Source organism: Ylistrum balloti, unplaced genomic scaffold (assembly GCF_031769215.1).
Source record: "Ylistrum balloti isolate Yb309-2 unplaced genomic scaffold, AGI_CSIRO_Ybal_v1 Utg370964, whole genome shotgun sequence".
Classification (NCBI taxonomy): domain Eukaryota; kingdom Metazoa; phylum Mollusca; class Bivalvia; order Pectinida; family Pectinidae; genus Ylistrum; species Ylistrum balloti.
This window is the reverse complement of record NW_026782542.1, coordinates 1,422,164-1,448,171: the sequence shown is the minus strand read 5'-3', so window position 1 is coordinate 1,448,171 and position 26,008 is coordinate 1,422,164. Positions and strand designations below refer to the sequence as shown.

The 26,008-nt window shown below is 36.5% G+C and overlaps 1 protein-coding gene across 1 annotated transcript; it reads left to right on the top strand.

Moving 5' to 3' along the window:
* The first annotated feature begins 6,110 nt into the window (after nucleotides 1-6,110).
* Nucleotides 6,111-18,783, top strand: LOC132559771 (transmembrane protein 53-A-like). The gene is made up of 3 exons (XM_060224397.1): nucleotides 6,111-6,224; nucleotides 16,885-17,133; nucleotides 17,591-18,783. The coding sequence occupies exons 1-3, from the start codon at nucleotides 6,183-6,185 to the stop codon at nucleotides 18,251-18,253; spliced, it is 954 nt and encodes a 317-aa protein (XP_060080380.1). The 5' UTR covers nucleotides 6,111-6,182; the 3' UTR covers nucleotides 18,254-18,783.
* Nucleotides 18,784-26,008: the final 7,225 nt, after the last annotated feature.

Here is a 26,008-nt window from a genome sequence, read left to right as displayed (position 1 = left end):
GAGATTTGGAATATTTCAAATTAATAAATATGTCGAAAGAAGGTTTGGAATATTTCAGACTAAGAAATATAAGATTTCTGTATCAAACTAGGAGACTAATGAACGACACTATTATAATTAATTACTTGGTGTCTTTTCGCCTGTAGAATTGCTATGTACATGCAAACGACCCTTGTTCTATTTATGTAATCTTCAATCTCGGAGGAAATAAAGGGAATGGATAATATATCATTAACACGGCATTGTATATTAATAACATAAAATATATTATATTATATGAATATAATAGTAAAATTTTGTTTGGCATTAAGTTTCGTGAAATACAATGTTCAATATGCATATCTTTCACGCTTCCTTTATATCACTAATCACAATCATCTTTGTTCATCCATCATATCATGATATTCAATAAAGAAATATTTCACTTCACGAAATATTGTGCAACACATGCTGAATCGTGCAAAAATCGTTGTAATATAATTTCCGGTACTTATCCCCGGGGTGAGTGAACATACTAACGAAAAACGATATGTTTGAAAGAAATCTATCTCCTTAATACACAGGTATGCTCTAAATCTTCCGTTGTCTTGTTTAAAACATCTTTCATTTTAGATGAACAAAAGGATTGAACAAGAGTTATATCAATTCATTAAGTCCGCTCCTAAATGAATATATACAGGAATCTTCTACACAGGAATCACGTGACAACAACAAAATATGTAAACAATGAATGAAGATTAAATATTACAAATACAATATATATATATGATAGGAGAAGAGATTAGGAAAGAATGTGCTGGGGATAAAGAGGCGAAATAGGGACAGGAAAAGAGAATATGTAGAACATAGGAAAGTTATACATTTATTGAATGTATACATATACACACACACACACACATATTTATATAAGCTGCTGTCCAACACTTTATCCGTTTTACATATCAAAGTCACCAATCTATCCTTTCCATAACATTTCACGTTTCACTCATTTCCTCTTGGGTATTTCCAAACGAACTTACTTCCATCACAGTATTGAACAGCCATCGTAACAAAAGAATGAACTTTAAATACATATATTTAACAAGTAAACAATAGACAAAATATTGAGATTTTGGATTTTTAGATGTTATACATATATTACATATCCATAAATACAAAGTAACTAACCTTTAACTTAATCATTGTTTTGTGTTATTTTGTACAGACGGACTTATTGATATATTTTTATCCTCACTAAGGCTTGGGTCACCAGAAAGTACTTGTAAACGAGATGGTGAAGGTCAAATTTGAGTAAACTCGCTCTATTTCTTAGCCGACATTGTAAAACATCCAATTTTCACGAACCATAATCATAAAACAAAGTGGTAATAGGATTACGCATTTTTGTACGATTTTTAAAACTAGTTTATCCTTGGCTTGTTCTTTACAGTTAGATATCACACTTGAAAAATACGAATTTGTAAGTTGTAAGCTATTTAGAAGTTTTTGGAGATGATTTTGATTTCGTAAGATATAATTCGGAGAACCTGAACTGTAGGAGGTAATAATGATATAAGATATCCTGGTGCATTTCCGGCATGAATTTCATAAAACATGGTTAATCTTCTGGTTTTTACGCCTCTGTTCCAGGGATAGCAAGTGTAGCTCTGAATAAAGAAAGAATTTTGTAGTAAAGATTGGCACTCCAGTTAGAATACCAAGTAAAATTAGGCATCAGATACAATATCTATCAAGTTTTAATAACAAACGTCTGGGCCAAACACGATCAAACGCTTTGGAGAAATCACAGGAAATCAAAACACTTTGTTTTCTAGGGCCATAAGAATAATATGATGTAATTCAATAAGCTGGTGAGTTGTAAAACGGTTTGATAAAAAGTCTGATAGTGGTTTGTTGAGAAGATAATAATTATTATTACATACAAGATGATTATATATGTATTTATACATAACACGCTCAACGAGTTTCCCTACACAACTCGGTAAAGATATAGGTCTATGATTTTCAGCTAATTCAGTTTCAACCTTCTTGAAAATTGGCGTTTCCACATACTTGAAAATTGGCAACGATGATATACTTCGTTTAACAAAATGCTCAGAGATTCGGCTATTTTCAATATTTTGTGACTAACACCGTCTGACCTGTGGGTTTATTAGGATCCAACACACTTATCTAACACTTCCTAAAATAAAATTGTTAGATTTAGTTTCAAAAATTAGTAGTGATGAATTTGAATTATCGTGACCGATTTGAAAGTTATTTAGAATTGCAGATTTAGAAGCACCATGTGTGACCTTTGACCGAGTCGTACAAAGGAGGGATATCCGTAGACTGTTTACCGTTTAACAACAATCGTATAAGTTTCCAGTAAATCATAGCATTACTACAATTTTTTTTCAATAAAAGTGTCCATCCTAGCATAAGAATTCTTTGGCGTACTTTTATATATTGCTCACTGTATTTCGAGCTGTCTTACATTTCTTTTAAGTGAAAAGGCTGTTTCCGTTCCTTATATCTTTTCCTTAAAATCTGTTTCTAATTTCTTTCCTAAACCCTTTGACATCTAGGGCTTGTCATTGGGTCTTGCAGTGATATATTTGGTAGGGATGTTTTTTTTTATTAATATGTTGAAAGTTTGTAAGTAAAAAGTTAACATTTTACGTCAACATCATTTGAACTATGCAATAAAATTTGTCAGTTTGTAGAAACAATATCTGAACGCAGATTAACAATATCTGTTTTAGTAAACATCCAAATTTTCCTTTTAAAAGTTTTCCAGTGATGTACTCGTGTATCAACGGTTACAAGAACAACTATGATTACTTATACTACCAGTTACTGGAATAACTACGGCCGATTCTGAACAAACAGTATCACTTAAAACAAAATGATCAATTAACGTTTGAGTAAAAGTGACTATGGTATGTCTATCTTATCACATTTGTCAAATCATATTGACGTGAGATGTCACAAAAATCAGTAGCACTAGTATTTAGTAGATCTACAGCTGTACCGTTCTGGTCACTCATTGTTACAGCAGAGAGATACAGGTAAAATACTGTTACAGCTGTACCGTTCTGGTCACTCATTGTTACAGCAGAGAGATACAGGTAAATCATTGTTACAGCTGTGCAGTACAGGTCACTCATTGTCACAGCAGAGAGATACAGGTAAAATACTGTTACAGCTGTACCGTTCTGGTCACTCATTGTTACAGCAGAGAGATACAGGTAAATCATTGTTACAGCTGTACCGTTCTGGTCACTCATTGTTACAGCAGAGAGATACAGGTAAATCATTGTTACAGCTGTACCGTTCTGGTCACTCATTGTTACAGCAGAGAGATACAGGTAAATCATTGTTACAGCTGTACCTGTTACAGCTTCTGGTCACTCATTGTTACAGCAGAGAGATACAGGTAAATCATTGTTACAGCTGTACCGTTCTGGTCACTCATTGTTACAGCAGAGAGATACAGGTAAATCATTGTTACAGCTGTACCGTTCTGGTCACTCATTGTTACAGCAGAGAGATACAGGTAAATCATTGTTACAGCTGTGCAGTACAGGTCACTCATTGTCACAGCAGAGAGATACAGGTAAAATACTGTTACAGCTGTGCCGTTCATGTCACTCATTGCCACAGCAGTGAGATACAGGTAAATCATTGTTATAACATAAAAAATGATCAAGATTATCAGCTTGAAATTAAGCGAGTCGACCGCAAATCACTGTTTTGATCGGAATTAGCCGAGTTCATCACATGACCTTTCGGATAAGTCATACTGATAGAAATTAAACCAGATCTACGTGATTGCCAAGCAGATAACTATATAAAGCTATATCACATTTTCATGAATTTAATATCAAACACTTTCAGGACTAGCGAAGTGTGTTTACGAGACACCTAGAAAATAGATCTTAGAAAGTGTGTTCGTCGTTAGGAACTTTTTTTAGGAAATCTCTTTTGAGGGATTTTACTTCATATTAGTGAGTTACTTTATCTGTGTTCGTGACCGACAAATAGAACAATGGATTATGATACTACGTCATGTAAAATTTGAATCAGAAGTAGCAGACAACAGTATTTATCTACAGATGATCGATTTCATCATGAGAAATATACAGCTATATGAACTGGAGCGAGACGTTCTCTGTATATACGACTTGGTCTATACATGTTTACACTGATGAGCATTGGTATTTTACCAACGAAAACCCAGGGGAACTTGTCCAGTGAAAATCCACTGGTATTTTACCAGCGAATACCCATTGGAACTTTTCCAGAAGCAAAAAAAGAAAAGGAAAGCAACACTGAATTACATAATATAACACATACACCACTGAGTGGACTAAAATATCAAAGGAAAGCAACACTGAATTACATAATATAACACATACACCACTGAGTGGACTAAAATATCAAAGGAAAGCAACACTGAATTACGTAATATAACACATACACCACTGAGTGGACTAAAATATCAAAGGAAAGCAACACTGAATTACATAATATAACACATACACCACTGAGTGGACTAAAATATCAAAGGAAAGCAACACTGAATTACATAATATAACACATACACCACTGAGTGGACTAAAATATCAAAGGAAAGCAACACTGAATTACATAATATAACACATACACCACTGAGTGGACTAAAATATCAAAGGAAAGCAACACTGACCGAACTAAAACAACACAGAAAGGCAGCATTGAGTGAACCAACATAACAATTAACATCGTAGCTTTGATCTGATAGTACAAAGAATGGTTTGAAAGAACTTGGATACAGGTAAATGTAGATTGAATAACTTGACAATGTAGCAATAACATTCCCTTTTATATGGATTCTTGTGAAGTTACGGAATCCAAAATAAAGGTGGAAGGTCCGTATCATCATTAACTTGCGATCTCAATATTTCTAGTAATGAAACATGATTAGCAAGTATTTCTTCTTTGGAAAGATTGGATAACGTTAAAGGTGCTATTACAGTGTAGTAAGTCTAAGTCTTTATGTATGCAGGGACGATACGGGTATAAGATGCCTTATCTGTAGACACAATCATGTTGTGATCATGCCAATCATGAAGTGTGATACTGACATCAAGGAATACAGACTCGTGCATTTGTTTTGTTTTCTTTTCACGAATGTTATTTAATCTACTTTGAAAATTAATCCAACGCAGCACGTTCTTGTTTCACCTATTCCCAAGTGTATGGATCACCGTCGAGGACTATCGAGCTTAGTAAAGAAACCAGAAACACCTCAATATTCAAAGAGCACAATTCAGTATACATTTGCACTGTATTCTATAATTTGTTTAACTCAAAATGCATTCCATAATATCGATTTAGTGTCTTGGAAAAACACATATGTACATTGCTGACTGATACCCAACAGGATCAAATATCTAACTTGTAGCAAAAATTGACATTCACATTCTACATCAAACCAGTACACGTGTGTCGTATACACTGCATACATCGTTTTCACGAGAAAGTAAAAAAAAAACGCACTCTAAAATTAGATAAATCTTCACTAAAATCTATTGTACATTACAAAAAAAGGTAAGTAGGCGGTAGTTAACGATCTCAATAGGTGATATACTTATCTATATAAACCAAAAGTATACACTTTCCGGTTCTCAAAACCCCTCACGCGCTTCATGCGGGTTAAAAATAGTAATAAATATAAGCTAAAATATTTGTTTAGGTTTGGTTGAAACATGATTTATGTTTATTTTTTTTATATCTTAAGCTCGTTGACGAAAAATTAAATATATGATTCTTCCATAAAGCTTCTAAGCAGCTATATGGTTCTTCCATAACGCTTCTAAGCAAAACCTCGGAAAAACTGAAAATAGCCATATCTGGTAGAATTTAAACATCTCGTTTAAGACCTCCGTGCATTAGTGCACAATATCGTCGATACGATCACTTTCTTGGGTTGAGAAGGTTATTTAAAATGTACACCACACTACCACCACTTCGACCAGGATCTTTAGACTGTCAAGGTCATTGAAGGCCGATCACGCATCTCCGCCATGGCTCGTGGGAGTGATATACACGACAGAAATTGACTCCCGACATCAATAATTCCTCGCATGGCCGATCTTTCCACTCGTCCATGAAGAAGGACGGTATATGCCTCCATAGTACACTATATAACTTGTAATATGGCGGCACCTTCCAGACACGTGCTCTGTCGACTAGATAAGGTGAGTTTCGTTTCGTCTGTTCGTTTTGTTCAATTTGTTGACATTATGAGCTATTATTATCCTTCAATTTGGTGGTTGGGAATGTACACACGTGGGTCACTCAACATGTAAGTGTGTGGCTGGCTACAGTTTCCGGGTGTTGACACAATAAATACGTCTGCGTTTTGATCACCTATTCATTTGAGTGCTTAACACAAGCGACGATAACCATTGTTAAAACAATAACAGTGTTATCAAAATCGATATCGTGACCTTTTACCATGTAAACATGACCCGAAAATAGTTCAATCTTGCGCGAGTGAAATCATAGCATAGCCAATCCCACAGAGAGATTATAAACAGTAACCATGATATCTCTCCAGGTGAAAACTTATTTATTTAACGGGCATGACGTCCGCTTTTACGACCTTTCGACAGGAGCACCAGCAACGGTGGTCGTTATCGTCATAATCGACTGTATGAAATACGTACATGTCACCGTGTGCTACAGACGTCTTTCCACCGAGGCATAGGCTGAGACGAACTGTCTGGTTTTCCTCCATTATCGAAAACATGCATCATTTGCTTACTAACATGGTCTTAACAGAAGCTCTATCAAGCAAATAATTGTGATTATTCACGTTAAAAACAACGTAAAATAAATTTATATTTTCACAAGACACTATGCCGCAATGCTTTATATAGCATGCAACACCCGCTAAATTCCAGGGGTTACGAACCCTAACGCTCTGTAGAGATATCGTCGGGAGGGTGGGGATACGACGGGCAATCCGTTATCTTGTTCAATGGAGAAAGCTACCAGATAGTACAAAGAGACGCTCTTCAAACAGTCAATAGCTGTCATAGGGGCGATAATAGACTTTGAACTACTGCTCAATTGCCTCGGCATACATCATTGGTCTGCTGGTATAGGATCGTTTATGTGTCGACATAAAATGAAAACTTGCCATGGCCTGTAAACTATTCCAGTCTTGTGTTGTTTATGTTGTGATATAAGTTCCGCACTTAGGTCTAACCCCTTGGTATGGTCTGTAGACTGTTCTGTTATCGTGTTGTTTGTGTTGTGATTTAAGTACCGCACTTAGGTCTAACCCCTTGGTATGGTCTGTAGACTGTTCTGTTATCGTGTTATGATATCTGTAGACTGTTCTGTTATCGTGTTATGATATAAGTACCGCACTTAGGTCTAACCCCTTGGTATGGTCTGTAGACTGTTCTGTTATCGTGTTGTTTGTGTTGTGATATAAGTTCCGCACTTAGGTCTAACCCCTTGGTATGGTCTGTAGACTGTTCTGTTATCGTGTTGTTTATGTTGTGATTTAAGTACCGCACTTAGGTCTAACCCCTTGGTATGGTCTGTAGACTGTTCTGTTATCGTGTTATGATATAAGTACCGCACTTAGGTCTAACCCCTTGGTATGGTCTGTAGACTGTTCTGTTATCGTGTTATGATATAAGTACCGCACTTAGGTCTAACCCCTTGGTATGGTCTGTAGACTATTCTGTTATCGTGTTGTTTGTGTTGTGATTGAAGTATCGCACTTAGGTCTAACCCCTTGGTATGGTCTGTAGACTGTTCTGTTATCGTGTTGTGATATAAGTACCTCACTTAGGTCTAACACCTTGGTATGGTCTGTAGACTGTTCTGTTATCGTGTTGTTTATGTTGTGATTTGTGATTTAAGTACCGCACTTAGGTCTAACCCCTTGGTATGGTCTGTAGACTGTTCTGTTATCGTGTTGTTTGTGTTGTGATTTAAGTACCGCACTTAGGTCTAACCCCTTGGTATGGTCTGTAGACTATTCTGTTATCGTGTTGTTTGTGTTGTGATTTAAGTACCGCACTTAGGTCTAACCCCTTGGTATGGTCTGTAGACTATTCTGTTATCGTGTTGTTTGTGTTGTGATTTAAGTACCGCACTTAGGTCTAACCCCTTGGTATGGTCTGTAGACTATTCTGTTATCGTGTTGTTTGTGTTGTGATTTAAGTACCGCACTTAGGTCTAACCCCTTGGTATGGTCTGTAGACTATTCTGTTATCGTGTTGTTTGTGTTGTGATTTAAGTACCGCACTTAGGTCTAACCCCTTGGTATGGTCTGTAGACTGTTCTGTTATCGTGTTGTTTACTGTTGTGATATAAGTACTTCACTTATGTCTAACCCCTTGGTATGGTCTGTAGACTGTTCTGTTATCGTGTTGTTTACTGTTGTGATATAAGTACTTCACTTATGTCTAACCCCTTGGTATGGTCTGTAGACTGTTCTGTTATCGTGTTGTTTACTGTTGTGATATAAGTACCCTTGGTATGGTATGGTCTGTAGACTGTTCTGTTATCGTGTTGTTTACTGTTGTGATATAAGTACTTCACTTAGGTCTAACCCCTTGGTATGGTCTGTAGACTGTTCTGTTATCGTGTTGTTTGTGTTGTGATTTAAGTACCGCACTTAGGTCTAACCCCTTGGTATGGTCTGTAGACTATTCTGTTATCGTGTTGTTTGTGTTGTGATTTAAGTACCGCACTTAAACCCCTTGGTATGGTCTGTAGACTATTCTGTTATCGTGTTGTTTGTGTTGTGATTGAAGTACCGCACTTAGGTCTAACCCCTTAGGTCTAACCCCTTGGTATGGTCTGTAGACTGTTCTGTTATCGTGTTGTTTGTGTTGTGATTTAAGTACCGCACTTAGGTCTAACCCCTTGGTATGGTCTGTAGACTATTCTGTTATCGTGTTGTTTGTGTTGTGATTGAAGTACCGCACTTAGGTCTAACCCCTTGGTATGGTCTGTAGACTATTCTGTTATCGTGTTGTTTGTGTTGTGATTGAAGTACCGCACTTAGGTCTAACCCCTTGGTATGGTCTGTAGACTATTCTGTTATCGTGTTGTTTGTGTTGTGATTTAAGTACCGCACTTAGGTCTAACCCCTTGGTATGGTCTGGTATGGTCTGTAGACTGTTCTGTTATCGTGTTGTTTACTGTTGTGATATAAGTACTTCACTTATGTCTAACCCCTTGGTATGGTCTGTAGACTGTTCTGTTATCGTGTTGTTTACTGTTGTGATATAAGTACTTCACTTAGGTCTAACCCCTTTGGTATTGTCTGTATGGACTATTCTGTTATCGTTTTATTTATGTGGTGACATCAGTGTTTACAGTCTACACTGTTATTTCTGGTGTTAAAATATTTCAATTGTGCATGGTAATTGAAGAGAGCTAATGGTTTAGCGGCAAGGATACAAAGCGTTCGGTTGCTATGGATACGTAAACTATCTCCATGGCAAGATGACTTGTTGGTAGTCACCACAAAGAGATGGGAGGTCGATTGTATAGTTAGAGAGACAATTTTTACGATCGATATCTTGCGATGTTAATACTTTGACTGCAAAATAAAGTCGGATTATTTCTTAGATAATTTGTCGAGAGAAAATGTCATAGCCTAGAGTCTTTACTCCTGAATGCCTGACATTTCATCTTTCGGAAAAATATTGTCAGTTGACAGATAAACATCCATCAAATTGTTAAAGCCATACTTAATTCTGGGGAAGGATCGTTTTCCTTGAAGATAAGAAACACACAGCTAATTTAAAGACTTACAATGAGTTATTGGTCGAATGAATACATATCTTCCAGATCCATGAAATTCTAAGGAAATTAAATACAACTGTAATATAAATTGAAGCCCGTGGCAAGTTTGTCAACCAGAACAAGTTGTTTATATTCAGTTTGATTCAATCACAAAAAGCAATATAGAAATGAATAAGCCGTTTCAAATTAAAAGTTAACGTCTCCACGTACTCGACGATAATAGAAAGGCGTCAATATTGAAATATGTTGTACGCTTTTATCGTTGAGGATACAGGGAAAAAAATCAGTTATTACAATATACTGGTGCCCGCCAAGTAAGAGCTCTCCTAGCTTATTGGCATGTTGTGTGTATAATACATTGTCTACCGAATATTGATGGGGTAAACTATTGGGGTTAAAGTACCGTTGTGACATACATTAAGTTAGATGAACTTGGTGACTTTTTTTTTAAGATATTGAGTCATGTGTACATGTAAAGAAATAGGTCAACAACAAAGGTTTTGTTCGGCGAGACATCGGAAACGTGATAAATACGTTTCCACAGTTACGGAAGTAGGTCTTCACAGATTTCCGGGAATCTTCCCCTTTCGGAAACCCCTCATTGTTTAACTGTTTAAAGCAGAGTAGTTTCTAACCTCAAGTTTTCACTGGTTTGCAGTGTGGACGCTTTTGTCTGTTTGGTTTAAACGTAATGTGGAAAAGTGTCAAATGCCGGTACTTTTAGTTATTTAGTTTGTCTCTGTTTTCCCCATTGAAACAGGAACCCGTGTCATTTGGCTTTTTACTCAGTGATCTGTTGACGTTATAAGTTAAATATATAATTAGTTTAGTGTTCATCTGTTAAAAATAATCTGCTTTGATTCTTTTAAGGATTGTAATGTGAAAATGAGTTTTCATTAACCGAATGAAGTATTACTTTATGATGGAAAGCTGTTCAAACTGCCCTTCGACGTTGATCTGTCCGTCCGTTCGTCCTAAAACAATTTTTGTTATCCTATTTCTTGAGAAGTGCGGTATGAATCATTCTCAAATTTTAGGTGTAGGTTTAGACAGAAAAGATGTCTCTATAACGGTAATTAATTGTCATTATTCACAATTATTATAGATACATTTCCATAGGCTATGCTCATTTTAGAGACAGAACAGAAGTGTTCATAAAAGTTGCAGAAACGCACCCACCACGGATGAGGCGAATTAAACATTTTTATGCTAAGAGCATTTTCAATGCTCTTCAGCATGTTACTGTCGCCCCTGGCCCTGAGTATCAGTACTTCGTTTTCATTGGTTCATAAATCGAAAGTTACTCCTACTCCATCTGCCGGACATTACCGTAATCATTGGATTATCGCCCCTACAAGTTGCTGATGCTAGTCATTAAATGAAACAACCTTATCGACATTTTCTTCGTTACTTGTACATCAAGAAAACGTTTTGTGTTGTGTATTAATGATAATCAGACATCGAAATTTGTAAATACAATGACAAAGACTCACGTTTTATGGTGGTAAATTTTGCGAGGCGATGTCAATATGGCGGCTGAACTGTCTTTTCCGCGCGATGCATTGTGGGTGTCATATCTTTCTTTTTTTTTTTCTTTTTCGAAAATTTTCATCCCGTTTAATACTGTTGAAAACTTTTGAAAATACTGAAATATGTAGTTGAAAATAAGAATGAAACTAAAATAAGAATGATTTAGAGTAGCATAAAATTTTGACGGAAACAGCCGGGGTGCTCGGGGCTGCCCCGGAAAGAAGACGGCGGCTGAAAGAAGATGGCGGGTAACTTATGTAGGTAAGTATCACCATATATATATATAAGCTGAATTTAATGTCAATACTTATACTGAACTAGCAATTGCATTTTTTGCAACAATTCATTTGAAATGAGCCATCGCATGTATTGAATTTAGGCTTGACGGCGACGCGCAAGCTGGGCACTGCCGCCATGGCCCTTTTTTTCAAAATAGTTTCAAGACTTTTCCTTTGAAGCAGTATGCATTTGAAAAATGTTATGTAAGCATCTAGCACATTTTTGTTGCTTCCGTAAAGTATTTCAGTATTTTGAAATGGATTTATTTTTGAATGATCGTTTCATAATGGTCTCATTGCAGTCACTTCTGTCAGTGGCCCAACAGATCGGAAATTAAACAGAAAAAAACTTATCCGTAATATTGTACTGTACTACTTACGTTACCGTGAATAGACCTAGGAATCTATCTGTGTAATATATCGATTTTACTTTAAAATATCGGTCACTGTCCGTGCTATTGTAGATCTAGCTCTTTCAAATTTTTAATCGGAGATAATTTATAAGTACCCCAAGGCCAGGGTATGAAATCGTACGGGAACTCTACAGGTATGCCAATTGTAAGGTTTACATGTGAAGTTAATATATATAGTTTTAGCTTAAATTTAGTTTTTGTCTTTCTGACATGATGTGTCATTGATTCTGTTGAAGAGTGATGCATGTGAACGATTGCAATATAAAGATTGGGAATAATGAAGATGTCAGTTAACATCTGAATCCCGGAAGGTGTTTTAATAAAGATTAGGATAAACCTAGCAAAGTGTTAGATCCCAGTGTGAATGTGTAAAGTGTAAGGTCCCAGTGTGAATGTGTAAAGTGTAATTGGTACAATTCTTATTATGCCTGAACTTTTAATATATGTACTGTATTTGTTCATCTCAGAAATTTCAGTATTATGTCAACTGCATCCACTTTCAGTTCAACACTTTTTATTCATCAATTTTACACAGCCCTAGACTCAATATTTGTCATTAATTGTCGACTGTTTTTTAGCGTTTTAGAGTTTTGTTTCCATGGTTTGGGCCTTATTAAAAGTCAAATTGAAACTTTAAGAAACTCAAGTGACCGTAAGTACAACAATAAGATGTCAATAATCAATGAAATTGATTAATTGAGAGGACATTTTCTTAGTACAGTTAACCAGGCTTTGCAGTGGTTTGTTCAGAACTGTAGTTCTGGTTAAGTAACCATTAATTATGTCCTTTCAGCTACAATGACATACATTTTTGAAATACCTCTATTGTAGCTAAATGTGGCATTTGTAATAGACATAGCCAAAGTTAATTCTGTGATAGAAGTAGCCAAAGTTAATTTTAGGATCAGTTAGGACAGCTAATGTTTGTAACATGCATGGGTTCAATTACATGATGATGTAATTAATTAAATTTAAATTATGTTATGAAAATGGCATTGCCATTAAAGGTATTTTCAAAATAATTAGATTACCATTACATGACGGTCCAATGTAATTAATTAAATTACACATTACTTTTCAAGTCAAAATGATTTTTGAAATACAAACGTCAAAATAAATTATCAAATTATCATACTGCACATATTTTAACTTTATGATTCAATCTCTGTATGACCATGGTCGAGATATTATTATTTTGCTAGCTGTCCATCGCTTAATAATTTGACAGTCCTGAACGTCAAAATAAGTAATTACAGTATATTTAATATAGACTCCTATTGGGAAGTTCAAGACTATAAGCTTATACAGAAGTGTATATTTCTTGCACATAATCATAGCAATAATGAAATATAGTTATTTATTTCCCTTACTCTCTTTCAGCAGGTGGATGTCCCTGAAGAAATGAAATCTGGAATGGTAGAAGGTATCTCTATTGATTCTTCTAACTTGGAATTGGCTATTATGACCAACAATGGATTTGAGGACCTTATGGTGGAGAAAAACGTCCTTCTTTCCGGCCTCCAATTAGATGTTGAAGATGATTATTCACTTGAGGAGATGCTAACAACCATGTTGCCTTTTAAGGTCACAGTACTCTCTAAAGGCGGCAATATATTTACCATCACAAAAGAAGAATCAACAAATCGCGGAAACTTTAAAAATGTGGAAAAGATCTTTGTATACTGCATTTGTAGTAAATTTGTATACAATCTTCAATTTACTTAAGTAGAAAGATTCACTAGTTATACCAAGTTTGTGTAGAAAGGATCACTGTATACTGAGTTTGTAGTGTACATAGAAAGGTTTACTTATTTATTTTTTTTCTGAGTTTAGTGTATACAATATATATAAAAAAACTTTTTGTAGAAAAGATCACCGCATACTGAGTTTGTTGTTTACAAATGTGTAGAAAAGATCGCTGTATACCGAGTTTATAGTTTACAATTGTCTAGAAAAATCACTGTATACTGAACATATTACGACTTCTGTTTAAAACCTTCATTTAAACTTAGGCATGTATTTTTTTTTATTCATCTTAAAAGTCTACCTACAACAATTTTGTGTATGCAATCTTGTACTAGGATATTGACATGACAAGATTACATTGCTGATCAAAGCATGGAAAGAATACTGTATCTAAAATCTAAATAAAAAAAGATATAAGCATCTTTATCATGTTTTTATTATTATTTTTTTTTCAATGATGTTTGTCCACATGGAATTTGTAAGCACTCTTGTGCATTCTTATACCACCAAAAGGTGGGTAAACTGGAATCAGGTTGTCTATCCGTCCATCCATCTGTTTGTCTGTCTGTAGACACATCTTGTCTGGACAACTCCAATGAAACTTTACAGTAATATTCGGGACAATGTGTAGATGTGCATGCACCATTTTCTCTCGAAATATATTCCAAACCTGTGGACCAATTTCAACAAAACTTCGCAGGAATGTCGGGGAATGTGTGCACATGCTGCTGTGTTTCAGAGGATGTTTCTGTGCAAAAGGTCACCATGGAGAGATAACTAAGGCTGTGGGTGTTGGGGGTATTAGTTATCATTTGGATTACAGTTTCAGTTATCCCTTGGCAATGTGGAGAGGATATAGTAATGATGTTGAGGATTGAATGTAGAGGTCACAGTACTTGCATAAGTACAATATGATTACCTTGTAAACGCATTGAGACTAAAACAGTTAGTATACCTTAATCAAATTTGGAACATGTATCCCTTATGAGTATTCGGTTTCTTAAGAAATTCAGGGTCAGATGTCCGAGATCAAGGTCACAGTCAAAAAACGGATAGTTGCATGGGTGTGTTTTCCTTTGCATTACCCTCATTCTTCTTTCAAATTTCACAACCTAAAAGATATTCACATCTTGCAAATTTCAAGGTTCAAGGTCACTGTAAGGATGTTAAAAAATGATAATACAAGAGAAATAAAATATCTTGCGACAAGTTTTAGAGAACAAAGAATATATAAACATGTCAACAGAATTGTAGAACCAGCAAAACAAGTGTGAAATTGAAACAAAGACAATATCTACTTGAAGATTCCCTGAAAAAGTACAAGGAGAATAAGACCAGGTGGTCCAGAAGAATAGGCATCTTCTATTTTAAGTTATGGTGACAAATCATGTTTGTTTTAGAAAATTGGCACTCTTATGCAGTCATTTACAAACAATTTGGAAAATGAAGCTGCCCAATATTTGTATGTAGTATGTTATTTGCATGATGGTCTAGCTAATGATCTTAAACCAATAAGATACGCAGTCTTTAACGTGATAATATGGTGTCCAAGATCAACATTCCCTACAATGTATCCAAAGAAATGGACAACTTCCCTATCATCTTGGAGCCTACTTGGGACATTTATTACATAAGTAATATTACTATGCTTGTTATTTCTGATACCTGCTGGTCATTTTTTATGGGCTGCAATGATGTACTGCTTGCATATAGTTTTTTCAGTATATAGCAAGCTAATAACAAAGAATTTATTGTTTTAATGGTACAGTTCAAATCAAAACGAGTTTATCTGCCTAACTAACCTTTCGGGCCTTAGAGTTTACTATTTTTAAGTCGTTCCAGTGTGATTTTCTATTTCCACTTTGACTTTAAAAATTCGATTGCGCCTCCATTACTAGGTACACTAATAACAACAGCCTGGTACGCCCGGTACGGCCCGGCTTAACAGTACCGGGCTGGTGTGGATGGTACTGGATAGCGCAGGGCGGTACCAACTGTTGTTTGTGTAACTAGTAATGGTGGCGCAATGGATTTTTTAAGTCGAAGCAGAAAAAATACATACGCACACGCGCACCACCTCCCTCCCTCCCTCGCACACGCTGGGATAATTTAGAAATAACAAATTATAAGGTCTGTAAAGGTTAGTAAGGCAAATAAACTTGCCTTGAAATGAAGCCAAGCTGTCTGTGTACATTGCGGGAATAATTGTTATACTTACCGCATCCGTGATGGATGCATTTCTATCAGTTTCATGAATACGTCCAATCCGTCTCTAAAATGAGCATAGTCATTAAAAATACAAATGTCAACAACACCATGATAAATGTGAATATTTGACATTTAATTTTAGAGGTAGAAATGTTTGGTCTTACGTAGGTTCCCCTTTCGTTCCTGGTTGAGCATTTTCACTTTTTTCCGAAAAATAAAATGGCAGAAAGGCGGTCATCTTGGATTTTGGCGGTACAAGTTGTCAATTGTTATTTCTTCAGAAGCTCTCGATGGACCATTTTCAAGTTCCCCTTAGACCCTGTAGTTTCTCATTTTGAGACTGACCCGAGAAAAAAAATGGCGGACAGGCGGCCATCTTTGATTATGACAGATATCATTATCATCATCAGTTTGTTATCGCTATTTCTTGGCTATTTTGGCCCCAAGCTTTGCACTGATTTTTCCGACTATACAGCAAAAGGCGGCCAATTTGTATTGTTGTTTTTGGAGAAGTGACCAATGGATCGTTCTCAGATTTCATAATGTAGGTTCACCTTGGTCCCTAATTGTGTCTTTCGAATTCAGGACTAATGGAAGAAAGAAAATCACTGCTATGTGGCCATCTTGGATTGAATTATCAATTTTTTAAAAAAATATAATGATGAGCGAAGAAAAGTAGAGAAACGAAAGAGAAAAGTCCAGCCCAATGTTTAGAAACCAATTAAAGACCAAGCAACTATGGGCGCCCCCTAGGAGATCTCTTTTTAAATATTTCGCCTACGTTATGCAGACCGTTCGATTCAATACTTTAACATGCTGTATAAATCGAGTATTCAATTCATGTGTTAACTTGCTATTTTGACGTTTGTGCTTCTTTTATTCAATTTTGTCTTGGTTTTCAGGGGTCGAGGCTAATACCTCTGATGCAGAAGACATGTCGCTATTGTACAACCAGTCAGAACAGAATGAATGAAATTTGGACGCAGAAAATTGACCGCAACCTCGAGTTACGAGCTCTTAAACAAGATGGCGTCGTACAGCACGCGCGTCCTCTCATGTTGTTGTTTGGATGGATGCTTGCTAAGCGGAAACACTTAGAGAAATACGAGGAGTATTACCTAAATAGGGGCTACAACGTTCTCACTGTGTCAGTAAGTAGAGCAATACTTTCGTCAGTGGTAACAGATGTAAATGCATATGTTCAGGTCCTTATCAGTTATAATACCATCGTAACGAAATGACGAGGCGGTCGATTTTCATCATTACTATTAGTCCCTTTTTATTTATTAATAATCTTCAAGAAACCGATAAAAGGTAACACTAAAATGTGATATATTACATGTTTTGTCTACCAAAATACGATAAAGTATTTTTGTATTGCCGTACATGTTATATCGTTACATACCTACTATTAGATCACGCTATGCTATCATTTATTTCATAATGATACAAACAGATAGGTGTCAGCATTAAGGTAGATTATGTCTGACCACCTTTCACTGTGGGAGTTGTGTGATAGTATTTAGTGGATCAGTATTTTGATAAGATGTGACCTTTGGATGTTTTGACATTACTCACGTATATATATATATACATTCGTCATTGTAGGGTTATCCAATGGACATTTTAAAACCAATAAGGGCTCAGGGAATAGCCAGCAGCATTCTCGCGCATATTGATGATAGGACACGTGTAGTTGGAAAACAGCCAATACTCCTTCACGGGTTTTCAGTCGGAGGGTATCTCATTGGCGAGTTTCACGTGAAACTAAACACTGAGGAGACTGTAGCCCGTAACCTACTCATAGCACAAGTGTTTGATAGTCCGGTTGACTTCGACGGTATTCCAGTAGGTTTTTCCAAAGTCTTGACAAAAAATCCAGCCCTTCGGTTTTTTATAAGGAACTCGTTACATCTATACATGGCAACTTTTAAAAAGAGTGTTTCAAAATTTCTTAAAGCTTCGGAAGCTTTCAAATTCAATAAGTACCACGTGCCTTCACTTTTTCTGTACTCCAAGGCAGATCCGGTCGGAAATCCGGAAAGAATAGAAGGTGTTATACAAGACTTTTACCAACGGAATATTCCAGTAATGAGTAAATGTTGGCAGGACTCACCGCACGTGAGTCACTATCACTATCACCCTAAAGAGTACGTAGAAATCCTATCCTCGTTCTTAGATACTTATGTACCCAGTCCTGCTGGTGACGAAGGCCAAGATAGTCAAGAGGAGAATAAAGGCCCACGGAAGATGGCTATAGGAGGACGTTGAACGTTATATATTGTTGATGTGTTCGCAAGAAATCAAACATTTTGACTATTTCAAATAACAACTAATCAGATTTGTATAGATTCTATATATATCTGCCTTCTATACTTTTAATTCTATGTCATATTGTATCATTAGCGCCATTATGCTTTTGAAATAGCATTGCCTTGTCAGGTTCAGATCTAAATGTACCATCGGGATATCCTTTTTACCCTTGTCAGGTTTATAAATACCCTTGTCAGGTTTATAAATTTACCATCGGATGATCTTTTCTTTTTACCCATGTCAGATTTTTTTTTATATCTGCCATCGGGGTCCTGTTTTACCCTTGTCAGGTTCAGATCTAAATTTACCATCGAGTGATCATTTTTAGGCTAAACGTACTCCGTACGCATAGCCTATTGCGACGGCCTTTCAGACAAAATTTACCGATCATGGCCTTCTCATTGGCTGAAATATCGAAAATAGTTAGAGCCCTCTAGCGGCAGTTTCTGCGTAAATAATGCCGCGATTTTTCAAATCGCTATTTTAAAAGCATCCAAAATTAGTTTGTTTTTTAGATCATCTGGACCCGAAGGGTCCGATGACCTATAGTCATCATGCTTCGTCCGTCGTCGTCCGCCGTGCGCCGTGCGCCGTGCGCCGTCCGCCGTGCTTCTCAAATACTAGAAGGTCTAGGGGGCTAATACTTGGCACAGAGGATACTGGCATGGAGCTCTACCAAGTTTGTTCAAATGAATGACCTTGACCCACTTTAAAGGTCACAGGGGTCAAATATGTTAAAATCTTTAAACAACTTCGTCTCATTAACCAAAAGGCTCAGAGTGTAGATATTGGGCCTGTGACATGCTGGGATGAAGGACTACCAAGTTTGTTCAAATGAATGACCTTGAACCACTTTAAAGGTCACAGGGGTCAAATATGTTAAAATCTTTAAACAACTTCTTCTCAATTCAGATTGCTGATATTGTGCCTGTGGCATGCTGGGTTATCAAGTTTGTTTAAATGAATGACCTTGAACAACTTTCAAGGTCACAGGGGTCAAATATGTCAAAATCTTTAAATAACTTCTTCTCAAATACTAGAAGGCCTAGGGGGCTAATACTTGGCCCATTGCTGACATCAGCCCTACAAAGTTTGTTCAAATGAATGACCTTGGCCCACTTTCAAGGTCACAGGGGTCAAATATGTTAAAATATACAAAGGACTTCATCTCAATAAGCAAAAGTCTATGAGTGCCGATATTGGGTCTGTAGCATGCTGGGAGGAAAGGCTACCAAGTTTATTTAAATGAATGACCTTGAACAACTTTCAAGGTCGCAGGGGTCAAATATGTCAAATCTTTAAATAACTTCTTCTCAAATACTAGAAGGCCTAGGGGGCAATTTGGCCCATAGCATGCTGGCATGGAGCCCTACAAAGTTTGTTCAAATGAATGACCTTGGCCCACTTTCAAGGTCACAGGAGTCAAATATGTTAAAATATACAAAGGACTTCATCTCAATAAGCAAAAGTCTATGAGTGCCGATATTGGGTCTGTAGCATGCTGGGAGGAAAGGCTACCAAGTTTATTCAAATGAATGACCTTGAACAACTTTCAAGGTCGCAGGGGTCAAATATGTCAAATCTTTAAATAACTTCTTCTCAAATACTAGAAGGCCTAGGGGGCTAATACTTGGCCCATAGCATGCTGGCATGGAGCCCTACAAAGTTTGTTCAAATGAATGACCTTGGCCCACTTTCAAGGTCACAGGAGTCAAATATGTTAAAATATACAAAGGACTTCATCTCAATAAGCAAAAGTCTATGAGTGCCGATATTGGGTCTGTAGCATGCTGGGAGGAAAGGCTACCAAGTTTATTCAAATGAATAACCTCAACCCACTTTCAAGGTCACAGGGGTCAAATATGTTAAAATCTTTAAACAACTTCTTCTCATTAACCAAAAGGCTCAGAGTGTAGATATTGGGCCTGTGACATGCTGGGATGAAGGACTACCAAGTTTGTTCAAATGAATGACCTTGACCCACTTTAAAGGTCACAGGGGTCAAATATGTTAAAATCTTTAAACAACTTCTTCTCAATAACCAAAAGGCTCAGATTGCTGATATTGTGCCTGTGGCATGCTGGGATGAAGGGCTATCACGTTTGTTTAAATGAATGACCTTGAACAACTTTCAAGGTCACAGGGGTCAAATATGTCAAAATCTTTAAATAACTTCTTCTCAAATACTAGAAGGCCTAGGGGGCTAATACTTGGCCCATAGCATGCTGGCATGGAGCCCTACAAAGTTTGTTCAAATGAATGACCTTGGCCCACTTTCAAGGTCACAGGGGTCAAATATGTTAAAATATACAAAGGACTTCATCTCAATAAGCAAAAGTCTATGAGTGCCGATATTGGGTCTGTAGCATGCTGGGAGGAAAGGCTACCAAGTTTATTCAAATGAATGACCTCAACCCACTTTCAAGGTCACAGGGGTCAAATATGTTAAAATATACAAACGACTTCTTCTCAACAAGCAAAAGTCCATGAGTGCTGATATTGGGCCTGTAAGATGCTTGGAGGAGAGGCTACCAAGTTTGTTCAAATGAATGACCTCAACCCACTTTCTAGGTTTGGCTTGCTTTTTGTCAGATGACCGTTAAGGCCCATGGGCCTCTTGTTTAATAGCAATACGATTAATATATATTTCAAAAAAAGCACAGTGTGGTTGAACTATTGATAAATTTTGAACAATATATTTTACGGAATTCTCGACATGACGTAAGCGTACATAAGAAGCTAGTCTGGGGGCTTAGTTTGAATTATCAACTAACAGCACTTATAAACAAACAAAACTTACAAACAGAACATCAATTTTGCTTTAATCTATGTCGTTGTGGCAAGATCGTCTTAATATATAAAATCACTTTACCTCATTAGACGTCACAAAATTGGACTGTTCGTCCTACGCGCACACCCGCCGATATGACACTTTTTCAGGATTTTCATACCCACCGCCATGACACTTTTTCAAGTTTTTGAAGATAAAAAGTTTGCGCTTCGTAGGCAAGGTACATTAGGTGCTCATGATTTATGAATGATATATTTTTAATAATGTACTGATCATGATGTTGACTTTGTGATAACTTATATTTTTTGCCTTTTAGTTTTATTTGATGATGGTTGATTGTGCTAATTTCTCAAGGTTTGTTAATGTGTATCAAAGTTCCTTGAAATGAAAATATTCCTTCAAACAAAGCGCGTATTTAAAAAAAAACCCCAAAATATTCATGTTTATAATTACCAAATAACTAAAACGAAATATTTCCATAACATATTTATTCATTTAGCGTGTCATGGTGACATTATCTAATGCATTGGAGATCAGAAATAGTAGTAGCTATAGTGAAAATATTGTAAATTTTGTATATATATGGAAGTCTGGTTAAATCTCATAGAACTATGTCTTTATAGACATAATTACTGGAAGAAAAGTCTAACCATGATACTTCAAGGAAGACAGGCATGTAAATACATTTAATGTAATTACTTACACTTTTATCTATCTGAAATGCTGTGTATACCTTATCTATTTTCCTCAACTACAAATATAACAAATAATAAAGTCCTTTCGATTTGTTTAAATCCTCACATTGATAGGATAGTAATTGCAACATCTTAGGTATTTCAAAGGTTTTATTAAGTCAACTTCCTCATAGAGCTATTTTTTTACCTATTTTGATTTATTCACATTATTGTCAAATTTGAAATAAGAATTAAAGAAGGTATGAAATCGCTTAAAATTAAGAAAAATAGCCTCTAGTTCTCTTATTTTAGTAATTTTTGCATTCCAAATTGTAGGAGTATGGGGAAAGTAATATAGCTTAGCGGTTATTTGTGAACATTTTTCAATACGTTTAGCCTCTCAGTACTTTCAGTACTTTGATTACCCTTGTCAGGGTTATAAATTTACCATCGGATGATCTTTTCTTTTTACCCTTGTCAGGTTTATAAATCTGCCATTGGGTTCAGATGTAAATCAGTTAGCCGACGATCCTTCTAAGCTATCGATGTCTGATCCCAGATGCAGAGACAATACAAACTTGTTCTCAGCTTGAAGCCTTTATGCAGATGACGGCATTAACACCCCCCCCCCCCCCCCCAAAAAAAAAAAAAAAAACTCTGTAGAAAAACTGTAAAACTTCACAATGTGACCTTATCTTTAAATAGGTTTTATCTTGTACAAGGACAAGGTACAGCTGCTGATTAAATCTGAAGATTTTAATTTTTATTTTCTCCTTATCATGAGTGGTCTATATCCAAAAGAAAGTTGTTGATATATGATTTTTTTTTAATTCTTAAGGAATGTGTGAAAATGTTAAATGTTTGATAAATTTGAGATTTCACTTTTGTTGTTATGTTTGAAATGTTGTTTACTTCCATATTATACTATTGATTATACATACCAATAAGACTTTCCTCGGTCAATATAGATATCATTTCCTCTAGTGCTGTTTGAGAGTTAGACACCCTGTCACCTCCTCTAGTGCTGTTTGAGAGTTAGACGACCTGTCACCTCCTCTAGTGCTGTTTGAGAGTTAGACGACCTGTCACCTCCTCTAGTGCTGTTTGAGAACTAGACGACCTGTCACCTCCTCTAGTGCTGTTTGAGAATTAGACGACCTGTCACCTCCTCTGATCACAGGATACGCAATAATTCTTCGTAACAGTGAAACAAAACAAAAACCACTACATCTACCTTATAGAATTGGTTATTGTTTTACATCGGAGTGCTGTTAAAGTGAATTCATTTTATCGGCGTCGATGTAGGCCCGTTGTGACGTATCACAAACACTTTTGTAACAGAGCTGCGTTGTTTTTGGTCGTATTTAACTTATAACACGACAGATAATGTGAGACGTGGTTTAATTGTCTACGATTCTGCCAAAATTTTCTTGTAGCTCATACTTCGCTCCAACAAGAAACATACGACAACTTATTTTAATCAAAACATACTCAACTAAGATGGGGAATATACTCGTTGTAGTAAAAATAAAACAAATGTAATTATCGGAGACACTGTGTTGTAACACCAAACAAGTTATTAGAAATATGATTTATAGGACGCTGTAAAAATGCCGAAGTTATCTGTTTAGAACTGTCCCGAAATTGTACATTCCATCATTAGTAAATTCTATCATAGTTGTGCAATATATATCACTGTTTACATACTTACAAACCTAGACCTAAAGTGGGTACTTTTTTTCTAGTTTATGGTGCTAGGTGTACATATATTTTTTCCCAATATCCGTTTGCTTGTACTTATAGTAAGGAAGCTCGGTAGTGTATGTAGCTGGTATCACATTTATCGCACTGTTATAAATTTATTAAACATAACTCAATCGAAATGACATGACTTTGTTTTATTTTTTTTAATTAATTTAGTTGATAACGTCACTGATGTACGTCACTATACCAGATATGAACCGCAACCTGATACTGATGCGTGTTATTTCTCCAGAAATGAACATCACACTGACACTGATCCTTGTTACTATACCAGATATGAGCCGCACACTGACACTGATCCTTGTTACTATACCAGGTATGAACCGCACACTGACATATCCTTGTTACTATACCAGGTATGAACCGCACACTGACAATGATCCTTGTTACTATACCAGATATGAACCGCACACTGACATATCCTTGTTACTATACCAGGTATGAACCGCACACTGACACTGATCCGTGTCACTATACCAGATACGAGCCGCACACTGACACTGATCCATGTCACTACACCAGATATAAACCGCACACTAATACTGATCCGCGTCACTATACCAGATATGAACCGCACACTGACACTGATCCTTGTTACTATACCAGATATGAACCGCACACTGACACTGATCCCAGTCACTATACCAGATATGAACCACACACTGACACTGATCGCGTCACTATACCAGATATGAACCGCACACTGACACATCCTTGATACTATACCAGATATGAGCCGCACACTGACACTGATCCATGTCACTACACCAGATATGAACCGCACACTAATACTGATCCCTGTCACTATACCAGATATGAACCACACACTGACATTGATCCGTGTAACTACACCAGATATGAAAGACACTGACACATCCGTGTTACTATACCAGATATGAACCGCACACTGACACTGATCCCTGTCACTATACCAGATATGAAAGACACTGACACATCCGCGTCACTATACCAGAGATGAACCGCACACTGACACTGATCCGCGTCACTATACCAGATATGAAAGACACTGACACATCCGTGTTACTATACCAGATATGAACCACACACTGACACATCCGTGTTACTATACCAGATATGAACCGCACACTGACATATCCTGATCCCCACACACTGACACTGTCACTATACCAGATATGAACCGCACACTGACACTGATCCATGTCACTACACCAGATATGAAAGACACTGACACATCCGTGTTACTACACCAGATATGAACCACACACTGACATTGATCCATGTCACTACACCAGATATGAACCGCACACTGACACATCCGTGTTACTATACCAGATATGAACCGCACACTGACATTGATCCATGTCACTACACCAGATATGAACCACACACTGACCCGCGTCACTATACCAGATATGAACCACACACTGACACTGATCCGCGTCACTATACCAGATATGAAAGACACTGACACATCCGTGTTACTATACCAGATATGAACTAGTATGAACCATCATTCTTCACTGGATTTGTATCAAACCACACTTACAAATGACCGTAATAATTTGGACAAGTTCGAGTCACAATTTTGTCGGGTCAAGTTGAAGGTTACATTTTTCAGAAAGTCATTGTCAGCACTCTAGTGGCTTCACTCCTTGAGGTATTTTATCAATTTTCCTACACTTTTAAAACACTTCCATACCTCGAACAAGTTCGAGTTTCAGCACTAAAGCGGCTTCACTCCTTGAGGGATTTTTATTTTAAAAAATCATACATTTAAAGCATTGAAATGCCTTGATCAAGTTTGAGCTTCAAGGGCGTTGGGTAGAGGTCTAGGTCACCAGTACTATTACCAGATAGTCGTTAACAGTCTTGGAGCGATTTTATTCTTTACCGAAGTTTGATCAAACATTCGACACCTACAGATGAACGTAACACAATATTGCACATTGGTGATGAAACTGTCAGATGGTCAAACTCATCTATCCATTGTTACATTAAAATTCATTGATGAAACTGTCCGATTGTCAAACTCATCTATCCATTGTTACATTAAAATTCATTGATGAAACTGTCAGATTGTCAAACTCATCTATCCATTGTTACATTAAAATTCATTGATGAAACTGTCAGATTGTCAAACTCATCTATCCATTGTTACATTCAAATTCATTGATGAAACTGTCAGATTGTCAAACTCATCTATCCATTGTTACATTAAAATTCATTGATGAAACTGTCCGATTGTCAAACTCATCTATCCATTGTTACATTAAAATCAACTACAAACAAACTGTACTTTTCTCTGTTAGCTTTATACACCATGGCAGTGTAATAGTTTGTGGAGTCGGTAAAGGATATGTATCGCTTAAGCAATATTCATGAAGTATTCGGATATTTTTAATCCAGATCTGAATGCTTTGAAAATGTTATTTAACAAAAGGCACACCAGGAAATAGCACCCGCCAATACTAATTAAGAAATAGATCCAGAAAAGCTGTCCTG